This window comes from Falco rusticolus, chromosome 1 (genome assembly GCF_015220075.1).
Source record: "Falco rusticolus isolate bFalRus1 chromosome 1, bFalRus1.pri, whole genome shotgun sequence".
NCBI lineage: Eukaryota > Metazoa > Chordata > Aves > Falconiformes > Falconidae > Falco > Falco rusticolus.
The window spans coordinates 69,301,115-69,313,034 of NC_051187.1; the positions used below are offsets into that span (position 1 = coordinate 69,301,115).

The 11,920-nt window shown below is 45.9% G+C and overlaps 1 protein-coding gene across 10 annotated transcripts in view; it reads right to left on the reverse strand.

Annotated features, from left to right (window-relative positions):
* DCUN1D4 (defective in cullin neddylation 1 domain containing 4) overlaps positions 1-5,029 on the reverse strand; it is a 38,770-nt gene extending 33,741 nt beyond the window's left edge. For 3 of the 10 annotated variants that reach the window (XM_037383345.1, XM_037383279.1, XM_037383269.1), the window contains exon 1: positions 4,899-5,029. In XM_037383345.1, the coding sequence (XP_037239242.1) occupies positions 4,899-4,923 (25 nt within the window). In that variant the 5' untranslated portion in view covers positions 4,924-5,029. The remainder of the gene's footprint in view (positions 1-4,898) is intronic. The other 7 variants (XM_037383299.1, XM_037383289.1, XM_037383327.1 and 4 more) reach the window with 6 other exon arrangements.
* Positions 5,030-11,920: the final 6,891 nt, after the last annotated feature.

Sequence of the window (11,920 nt, forward strand, 5' to 3'; positions counted from 1 at the left end):
ACCTCTCTCTCCCAGCCCATGATGCAAGAGCAAGCATGCAGGTAAGGGAAGACAGAGAAGAACAGGCTTGAAAAGTAGGATCTCCCTTGATTTGGTGGGGTTGGACACCGGGTACGATTCAGAAAGCAAAGGAAAATAGAAGTGAATTCCAGCCTGGATAGTAAGGACATGCAATTAAATGGGGTAATCCATCCTAGCTTGAGGAGCAACAGGGCCTAGCCATTAAAGCTAAAACATGGTGCTGCTGCAGGATGTTTCTCCTGTATGTGCATACAGAGCTGCACCAAGCTCAGAGCTACTGCTGATGCCAGGGGCATCCAAACCCACAGCTGCAAATTTGTGTACATTTGCCAAACACAACAGCCTAAAATGTTCTAAAGCTAAACACAGAGTGATTTAAACTATTACAAAAACAAACAAAAAAAGAAAACCGGCAAAAAGCCCAAACAACAAGATGTGGTTGAAATGACTAAACACACTAAAAAAAAAAACAAAAACACCCTACTTACCATTTTAAGATAAACTGTTCACATTTAACTCTAACATTTGGTATTACCACATGTAATCAGTTACTCACTTTTTCTGCAACAAAATATTTTAACATTACTGCATGCTACATAAATAGGGAAAAGCATTAATCTTTCTTTCCCGTATGAACAAATCTTTGGTCTAACTAGATATTTTAAAAGTAGCCTAATCTGAAGGCTTGTTTACAAAAAGAGCTACGGCAGCCTAAAGTTCATTGCAAATTTTGGAGCAATTTAAGCAGCGCAAAAGTTGTATAACTGTTACCTTAGTTTGAATGCATTTCCATTTACTTTATATAGACTCTGAAATAAATAAGAGCTATGCCAACATTTGCTATACGAACATGTAGGATAAAACCCCCTGCACACTGGCTCATAGGGGTTGTCAGAGTTTGGTTTGGGGGGTGTGGGGTGGTTTTGTTCAGGTGTTTTGTTTTTTCTAGAAAAAGACCTAACACTAAGTGTATTTCTGGTGCAAAATGTGTTTCTGTTGCTGCAAATACCACTTGTATACCTACTACATGTATTTGATAAGCATTCCTAATGGAGATTCTTGCCAGAATATATAATATAAAGCTGGAGTGACCAGCCACAGTTGGAAAATAATGAATAAAAGCAGTGGATAATTACAGCTACTTTAAATCTGTTTCTAAAGCATGTATTACCAAATCAAACAGCATTTCAGCAACTCCATGTTACTCCAACTGTGAAGAGACATTCTTTCAGTCTACAATTCAAGAACACAGGAAACTGAGCTACAAAGCACTTAATACAGAACAAATTTTGCACCCATTTGATGAAAAGTGTTCATCCAGTCTAACTCTTACTCGACTATCAAATTAATTCAAAAAAAGTGTCAGTGAGTTTTGCATCATCAGCTGCTATGGCCTGAAAGCTGTTTGCCAGCACTACTCATAACTTCATGCCAGATTAGGTGTCATCTGGCATCCCACAAAGGGCATAAAGCTAATAAAAACTTTGTATCTTGTGCTCTAGCTAATTCAGCAGAAATGCAACCCTCTCAAGTACGCACTACTAGGGTATCCAGCACCACGCAGATCTGGGATTCGTCATGATGGATCTGCAGCAGCCTAGGAACAGCTATGCCAATCAGAAGCATTACTGCCCCAGCTGTTTGCTTCTTCCTCTCTGGTAAAAATTACTGACCCTACAGCCCTGCAAACACCACAAACCACTCAAGGCAAAAGACCAACCAAAAGCAACAACAACAAAAAAAACCAAAACACAACAACAACCAACCAACCCTGTCAGTTTAGACAATTTAAGTAAATAGCAAGAGCTAACCCAGGTACATTTGACTGAGTGGATCAGAGAGTGCTCCTGCAAACCATTTCACCAGTAGAGCAAGGGAAGCAGTAATCTACAACTAATGGGCAGTGATGAGCAGCTGCAGCAGACTGAGTCCCACAGTCTGTGCAGCCACACATCTGCATCAAGCCATACCAAAGCGTATGTCACACCAGGGCTTGTCCTGAGGACAAGCTAAAAGCCTTGTAGCTCTAACAATATGTGTATTTATATATGCATATATACACAACTATACATATATACAAAACACTAAGCAAACTGATATTTATTTCTCTCTCTTTATGAGCCGCAAGTAGAAATTCTGTTTCATCTCAGACCTATGATTTAAAATAAGACAGCTTAATTGGACAGTATAGGAAAAATGCTGGCACATTTGAAATAAGGGTTCTGGTTGAAGAGCTTGTTAGTAGTCTTATTTATTGCAAAAGAAATAACCACACTATTAAATGCTCTAATATTTAGATTGGAGAGAAGAGCTGTATGTTCTCGTGGGATGTACTGTACTTCCTAGTGCAATGTTTTTTGGCAAGCACAGGACAGACAAATTAAGGAAGTCCTCCTCTTCTGCTTCAAAGACCCAAACAAAACTAGGAAATAATGCTTTGAAAAAAACCAAAGTCTTTATTTTCAATATTACCAAAGTAAGGTGGAAAAAAATGAAAGAAAATACTGGATTAATAATTCGCTTAAAGTTAGCACCAAAAGTACTCAGACAAAAAAAATTTAAATCAAGTGCTGCAAATAAACAAAATCTTATCCTGATGCAAAAAAAAAAAAAAATCAAAAGGAGCAAGGAAGACTGTTTACCTGCCTAATCAAATTTACTGCATGGCCTTGCACAGAAAAGACATTTCAAATTACAGTTATTGGAGTTGCAAGAAACTTTTAAGCAAACATTTGCAACAGAAAAAAGGAAAGTTCATGTTTCTCATACAATATGAAAGGAGTATATTCAGTCCTGGAAAGTAAAATTGAAACTGAACAAAAATGTATTAATGGAGTTTATATCATAAGAACATTTAAGAATCTAACAAGTATCAAAAAGAAGGCTCAAAAGAAATGTTCAATCAAGAAACAATCGTAAGCCAGCTTCTGTATGTGTAAAGACATGCTGCTAACACTTAGTTTCAAGCACTGAAATCAATGAGGAAAAAAACCCAACTACTATGAAGCTAGAGATAATGAGGTTAATTTAGGACAACATTCCTATTTAAAATAATACATACACAAGGCCATAAACTGTGCCCTGCCCCACCCCACCCACCTCCCCCTCCCAAAAAAAAAGAAAAAACTATTGACATGAAAGATTCAATCATGCCAAAGGACATTTTTAAAGAAGCCAGTAACAGCTGAAGGCTGAGAAACAGCACTCTTCTTGTTTTATGCAGATAAGTGTAAAAAATCACCACAGAGTCTTAACATTCTACATGAGGGAGCACTGGAATATGTGTAACTGCAGCTCACACGTGTATCATGAAGATCTGCACTTTCTGTTTGGATAGAGCACATGACAAAAGACACTGATCAGAAGGCATTTTCTAGAATAATTATCCTTCCATTTCCAATACGAGGCAGTTACTTGTGCTTTAATGGCTACCTTAGCCACGAACATACAACGATCCCTAAATATAAAGCCAAAATATACCAGAACCACTCAAGTTCTAAAAACTTAACAGTCAGAGCCTTTACCAGGCTACCCCCGTGCAATCTCTTGTTTTGAGAAACGCAGGAGGATTCAAGAAAACCCAGGCAGGCCTCATGCAGCGTTTCTTTCCATAATTGCTTTCGGGACTTTGTCCAAAAATCAGGCCATCATTCATTAACGTAGGATCAAAGCTTCCATTTCCATTATCTTTCCCATAAGCTGGCTCCGCAGTAATAAAGTGTCTCAGAGCAGCAACTCCTTGCACAGTAAGAACATGTTCCTGGCAGATTTCACAGGAATCGGGAACATCGTTCTGCCGACACCGCTTTGTGCTCGGGATGACAGCCTCACCCCTCCAGGGGACAGGGCCTTCCCCGGCCCCCCCGCAGGTGTGTGACCCCCCGCGCCCGGCAGCCTGCCCTGCCCCGCCGACAGCACACGGTCCCGCCTGCCCCGAGCAGAGCCGGAAACTACACTGCGGAGACAAAGCCCTCCCCGCGCCCCGGCAGAGCAGGCGCCCCGACTCCCGCCCCTACTCCCGCCCCGCCGCCACACGGCCTCGCCCCGGGCCGCGTCCCGCCCCGCGCCGAGGGCAGGCCGCGCCGGCCCCGGGGGCTCCGCGCCGGCCGTGGGGTACCGGGCTGCCGCTGGCCCCCCGCGCGGGGAGGGGCGGCGCCGCGGCGCCTGCTGGGAGTTGTAGTCCCCCGCCCCGCCGCCAGCAGCCCGCCGCGCGGGGCAGCCGCAGGGGAGACTCCACCTCCCACAATGCGCCGCGGCCCCCGGTCCCCTTCCCAGCCCGTTTCTCCTGCACCGGCCCGGCGGAATCCGCTAAATCAACCGCCACGTACCTCCCCCCCGCAAGCGCACCGCTCCCACGTAGCGAGGCCGCCGAGCAGCTCCGCAGCCCCCGCCCGCCCTCCCGCTGGCAGCCCCGGCTCCCCCGCCGAGAGCCTCGAGGGCCGGCCGCGGCCTCACCCGCTCGCCAGCCGGGTCGGGGAAACTGCGTCACACCCTCCGAGCGCCCTCAGCCCCCGCCGGTGCTGCTCCCCTCACCCGTCGACGCCACCACACGGGCCGCTACCGCCCCACCCCGGCCCCTCCGCACCCCGGGGGAGGCCGCCGAGGGCCGCGGGCCCCCGCCGTACCCGCAGCAGCTCCCCTCCCCCCCAGGTACGCACAACGCGTCTCTCCCCGCCGGTTCCGCACCCGCAGGCCCGACGCCCTCCCCCGTCACCGGGAGCCCCGGCGGAGCGTTCGACCGAGCCTCCTCGGTGAGGGGCAGGAGAAGCCGCCCCCACCCAGGCGGCGGCGCCCGCCGGCAGAAAGACCAGGCCGGTGACGCCGCGTGCCGGCGGCGGACGGGAGGGAGCGCGCGGCCCAGCCTCGCCGCTACTCACTGACAGCGGCGGCATCCGAGTGCATTTTCGTGCAGCGCACACACTGCCCTGCCCGGCCCGGCTCCCTCTGCCCCTCTCCCAATCACGGCGCCCTAGCAGGGACACCTCCCGCCCCGCCCACCGCCGCCAACCATTGGCTCGGGCCGCCCTGAGGGGCCGCAAGTCCTGCTTTCCTACTGCACGAGGCTCCTGCCATTCTCCCTCTGCCTGCCCCGGGCAGCCTGCCCCGCCCTCTCCCGGCCTCCCATTGGGCTCCAGTCTGCGCCGACCCCGCCCCCCCTCGCTCTGACTGGGCTTTGCCGGTGCCAGTTTCTCCTGGCCTTGAAAGCGCGTGCAGAGAGCACCACTTTGTGTCACCGGTAGCTCAGATTGGCTACGGCGGCCGAGGGCCGCGCCCACGCCCGGACACGATTGGGTAAGCGGGGCAGGGGGCGAGGCCGCCGAGGCTGGCCCGCCCCGCTGGGGAGCGCCCTGCTGCCCGGGGCGGCGGGCAGGTGCCGCAGCCGCTCGCCCCCTCCCCTCTCCTCTCCTCTCGCGGCTGCCGGCCGTTACGCAGCGCGGGCACCGGCGGCAGCGCGCCCTCCCCATCTCAGTACCGAGGATGCTCCGGCGGCAGCCTGAGGGGGGACGGTAGCCAGTCCCGGCCGCCGCACCTCAGAGCCGCTCCCTCGGCGCCCCCGCCGTCGGGACAAGCCCAGGCCCCCGTATGCCGGGGGCTCCCAAGCCTCGCACCTGCCCCACCTGCTCGGGTAACGCCTGCCCTCGGGCAGCCGGTGCCCTGTTGTCGTGGCTGGAACAGGTAGCTGGTGGTTGGGACGGAAGACTTGCGGGCTACGCCACCTTCCTTTTGCTCTGCCAACCCAACTTCGGTGTAGCCCAATCGCCAACTACTTCAGAAAGGCTCCTTTGTTCCTCCCCTCTCCCTCCTCCCGAGGAGAAGATGGCAGCCCGCCCACCCCCGCTGCGCACCGAGGGCCGGGTCGCTGTTCCAGCAGGCTGGGTGGTGAGGAGGCACGGGGGCCAGCGGCGGCTCCTCGCCGGCAGGTGAGCCCGGCTCGCTCCCCGCAGTTACCGTTCCCGCTCCCAGGAATGGGCGCGCGGCCCCCCCTGCCCGCTGCTGGCGGCGCGGAGGGCGCTGCCCTCGCTGAGCCGGAGCGGGAAGGCACCTTGCAGCCACTGTGGCTGTGGGCTCCCCACCTCGTGCCCTTGCGGGGATAACAGCCTTCCCTTGCCCTACTCGGTGTTGAAACACGGGCGAGAAGGGATTGCTACAGCACCACCTGCACACGATAGAGGATTATTAAATCAGAAATTACCCATGGCGGGGGGGGGGGGGAAGTCAAGAGGTTAAGTTAAAAGAAAGTCAAGGACTCAGAATTGAGTAAGTGCCAGATTTAAGGTAATTGTCCCTTTGGAGCAATGCATTAGTATGCAGTGCTGAATTAACTTATCACACACCTGTTTGGGTTTGGTTTTTTTTTTATGACTCCTTGCCTTATTCAGTGAACCAGTCAGTATGTTTAAGTGCAGCCTATATATTTTGCAGAGCAACATCTCATGTTTTCAACTGCCTGTTTTGCAAAGAAGACTGAGTCCTTAAGAAAATGAATTCGCTCTTCAGAAGTCATGTACAAAGACCATGTCAGAGCAATGAAAGACCCACTATTTAAAAATCTTACTTGTTCACTAACCCCTTGAAATTACTTCAGTAGAACTTTCTGCCCCTCCAATATTTTCCTGTCTGCACCATCTTTTATTTACCTTAGCAGCGGTATATTTTACACCACCACCTTTGAAAAAAATAATAATTCTATCATAGAGTACAGCAGTATAAGCTAGGTTTCACTTATTGAGTAGTTCTAACATTCTACATGCCAGGCATTCGCGTCTGTGTGTGTCATCCCAAACTCTTATACCCAATAGGGGCACCATTGAGTTACAGTTAATCTGATTTTTTCTAATTCTGGATTGAGAGGAACAATTCCTTTAGGGGTGCCCGTTTGTTCACATTGACCATAAAAAGCACATAGACTGCTGACTCAGAATAAAAACGTATTCGAAAAGAAATCTTCTTCCGTGCCTTACAGAGCTGTAAACTGACACAGTTCTAAAAAGGTGGCACAGAAAAACCCTATCTGGTTGTATCTGAAGTCAGAAAGGTTTGTACTTTTTTCCCCATTTATGTTCATCTAAAAGGAAAGATACCACCTGGTTTTACAAATCTTTCTGTAGATTGTAGCTTCCATAACTACTGCTATCCATAAGCATAAAGAAAATAACACTGTAGGTTTGACAAACAACAGCTCACAATATTTTTGAATACTTGAACGCATAAGTATAATCCCTGACCCTTAAAAACTAGATCTGCAAAGAAATCCATAGGGAAACACAAAAGAGACTTTGTTTTCTGCTTCTGCCTGCTAAACAAGGGAATGTATGCTTTGGCCAGAAAAGGCCTGCCCCACGAGAGCATGGCCCATTACAACATGCACCTTCATTCCAATCTCAAGAAGGTATAAATATCCCCTTTGTTACACCACTAGCTGTAAACCGCTATACAAGTCTCCAGGCTGGCAGATGCTACAAAATCACGCCTGTGTTTTCCTTCTGAAGCCTGAGTTTACAAAACGCAGAAATACTTCACGTATACATAGAGCAGATCAATCAGATTGTGGTTGGCCGAGCATTGTCTCAAGGACAAAGACATCCTGGCATCCTTTCTTTTGTGCCAGTGTAACCACATGGACAGCTAGGTAGCAAGGTAGAACAAAGAGCAAGACTGCTCCTAATCTCCCCCAAAAGCAAAAAGCTCCAAAACAAAGCAAAAAACTGCAACACTACTTTTGGTTTTGTTAATTTGTTTATTTTCCCAGCCAGATGAATATCCTGATCTGGCTCGCTACACATATGTGCAAATGCTCCCATCAACACACAGGAGAAGAATAATAAACCAAGAACTGGAAAGGGGCAGGAAGGAAATGCATCAGTCAGTTTACACACTGCTAGATCAAACATAAAAAAAAAAAAAAAAAAAAGTTTGCAGTTCTAAGGAGACTGTCATTGCCTTTTTCTGTTTGTGTTGCTTTTTTAAATTGAAAGCTAAAATGGCAACCACATAAAAAACTACCACAGACTGTGAAAAATATTGGCTAACATGAGAATGAAGAGCCATTTACTTGATTTTGTCTTCTTCACTATCAGAAACATAGTGTAAGAGCATCTCTGAGAAAGAGGATCCCCTCTGTTTCCAAAGGGTATCTGACACCAAATTGCTAAAGCCACTGCATCTCTCAAATACTTTCATTCATCTTGTTTTGCTTAGAAACAAGCTTGAAAATTAATTTTGGGCAGCAGAATCACAAGCCATTATGTGTTTTACAAGTCAGAGGGAAAAGAGACTTGTATTGAAAATAAAAACACTACCAGAGCAGAATTTGCTGAACATTAACAAAGCAGATAAAGCAGCAACAAAGCACAGTACAGGGCATTGTAAGAAAAGAAATAAATTGTCTACCCGAAGCCCAGCAATCACAGTTCTAAATCATTTGCAGATATGAAACAGTAACTGATCTCCAAGTCAATACAAACAGCTTTATGTAATGCTTCTCAAAAATTTTTTTCACTGTCAGAGTTACAATGAAACACCTCAACCATGCGTTATTCTTGCACGGTGTCCGCAGAACAGTACTGATCAGGGATAAAAGAGGACCTCAGGTGGCAGAAAGTAGCAGCTGCAAATTGTGTAACTGCTTTGAAACCACTCCTAGTTAAACAATTCAGGTCATTTTAGTTGCCCTGTCCCATGGACTCATACTATGCTCGCTGTTGAAGTAAGGTTTGTTCTGTTCCACCTACTCCACATATGACTTTGACCCCAAAGGTTCTTTGTAACACCCTGCAAACTAATTTTACATACATGAGGAAAAAAACCTCATGTTTTGGAGCTGTTGTGGCTTACATTTAAATCCTTAAATTGGATTTCTAGGTTTTTTTTTCAACTTCAGTTTGAAAATTTTTAAAAAACATCTGTTTAATTCATAATTAGGAAGCTCTAAGCAGCCAAGCTTAAAAGAACAGCCCAGAACGTCCCCTGGAGGTGCATCAAAACAACGAGCACCTTTGTGGCCACAAAGCTCCCTCCCTCAGTCTCAGTAGAGGACCTGAGCGGGTTTTTTTGGTGTTCTGCTTCAGTGAGACATGTGGAAGCTGGTCAGGGCACACTTAAGCTACACCCAACTTGTTTCAGTAACATGAACTCCAGTTCAAAACCAAAGGGTGTGCCAAACTTGTAAGCTTGTAGCTGCGGCACCCTTTTTGAAAATGGGAAGTAACAATTCCAGGTCCTCCTCGGTCCAAGAGGTTTGAACCGCAGCTCCCAGGTTTCAGAGCGCTCTGTGACAACTCCTGAAGCTAAGCTTACAATACACACAGAAATGCCAGAGTCGAGGCCCCAAAGCAGGAATATATGTAAGAGGAGACTTGAGTCTCCACCCTGCTGAAAAATCCAGTACAATCACTCTCAGAAATTGCTTTCTTACATGTTACCTAGAGTCCTTTCTCTTATCCTGAGATACACACTGGTAGGCTCCTGATGCACTGCTGTCTCTTCCTGTGTATTCCTAGAAACTTTAACTGACCTGCACAGAATGTCAGAGAGAATGGAATTAGGAGTACAACAGAATACGTATTATTTAGAAGTTATTATATAATCTAGACCTTTTTAACCATAACTACTTTATACATTTTATCTTCTCATGCTATTTCTGAATGCATAGTTATTAACAACCTTTTTCTTTCATAACACTATCTTCTGAAAACTGAGATGAAGAAAGTATGGTTAGAAAACAGCAAGATTAGTCACATGCCCCTGCAGCAAGACCTGTTCTAGCACATTTCTTTCATAGTTTGAAGCAGTGATTGCAGCTGAGAGATGTGCTGCACATTTTTCTAAACCAGTCAGATACAGGACATTAGATCAGTGTGTAGATTCAAGGACAAATAAAGTGTAGTTTTAGCTTCTCAGTTCTAACCACAGTAGTAGAAGCAGTACACAAACAGTTCGTGGTCACAGTTTTTCTTAGTCGTTCTGATAAAATAATGCAACTGTCAACAAATACTTGCTAGTCATTACATCTGCATGCAGTGTTTTCAGATATTAGGCATTACGAGGTATGGATCCACCCACATTAAATTACACAAGCTACTTAGAGAAAGAGAATATTCAAACTTTACAATCTGTCAGTGTCTACGTGAACATTTCTAACGGGGCGAACACTTCTAAATCCTGTGAAAATACATTTAAGTATGCTCAACAGACCTTGAAGATTACACACAGAGATGACATATAGTCTGACCTGCTGTGCAGGTCACACCTTGGTGTCTGACTTCTTGAAAAATACCCTGAATGTGTTTTTTAATTGTTAAAAAAATAAGGGGGTTTCAAGCTTTTTATGTTTATGAGTATCATTTCCCGTACCTCACATGAATAAACAGCTCATATTACAAGGTATTTGTAGAGTCAGCCTATGGAGGATGTTAAGTAATGTGGCAAGATAGTGTTATGTTTTGTACAGGCTACAGAAAGGCAAACCTGGAGCTGGACATGTGTCAGAGCTAGCATGAGAGCATGCTGCAAAGAACTGAGGATACTCAGAGCCACTGTGCAGTGCTGGTGCCAGTGCCAGCTGCTGTCACAGGCTGCGAGAAGGGAGAGAAAGGGGGCACTGGTGTTTGCAGAAGAAAACTGCTGAAAGAGCAAGAAACTCACTCCCATCATTCCAAAACCTGATTTATCCTGTCCTGTTGGAGTCACACAGAGAACAAGTTCAGAGGATTTCAAATCCTACATAAAGCATATCTAAACTGGAATGTTTAACCAGACTTCCTTGGGCTTGTAAAGACAAATACAGAACCTCTAGGAGAGAAGTAGATTAGTTCGATGGTTGGCTAATTGTAACTAACAAAGTCAGGCTTTCTAATACCATCTGAGATGAAGCAGTGGTGGATATACATTCCTCCAGTGTCTCTCAATACCCTCTGTCCACGAAGAGCAGTGAAGTGTTTCACTCTGAGAAAACAAGGGAGTGAAATGATGGATGACCAGGATTAAGTGACAAGCTTGGTGATGGCAGCAGTTACCTGACTCCATAGAACAAGAAACCCTGGGTAAAGACACATCCTGTATTTGCTTACACAGAGAAACAATAAAATGAGTATGCTCAAGCTCTTCTCAAAAGCACATGGTAGAGAATTAGAGGGAGAAAAAAACCCACCCTCTTTCCTGCAACATGTCCTACTCCTTTCAGTTACAGTATGTTTAGGTATTACTGAAAAGACACACAAGTACTAAATATGTGGTTTTCAAAGTTGAGAGGGTCATTTAAATAAACGATCTAACATGTTTCTCACAAGCACGAAAATTCCCTTGTACAACACTGAAGATGTCTTTACTGTTTAAGGGAAGATCTGCCACATACACTGAAGGATCAGGAGTTAAACATAAAAGACATTGGCAAAGGACCCTGAGAAAACACAATGGGTTTACATTGTGTTACATAATAGGTAATTCCCTGCCTGGGTCAAAAAAAAGCCCCACTTCTACTTACTCCCACTAAAATGTAGTGCTAGCAAAGGAACAATGCATTTTTTGTTTTATTACGGTTCATTTTAAATAAAAATTACAATCATCTTTTCTCCCTTCTCAGAAACCTTGTTGCGTTGAGCATGATTGCTTTTAATTCTTCTGCAGTGTGTTCACCTAAGTGCCTCAGAACAATAACTATTCAGAGGTACTGTACTCTTCCCTTTGTAAAAGCATTGCAGTGTCTAATGTCCTGTTAAAAAAGGAATTGTGTAAAAGTCACTGCCTTTTCTCCAATATTATGAACATCAATCATCTACAAATTGTTCTAGTAAAACTCATTTAAGAATAAAATGTGGAATAGCAGCAGATGTAAATACTGTTTCAGTAAGTCAAAAATACACATGCTTCCAACACATAGTTACTACATATCTCCCAAATA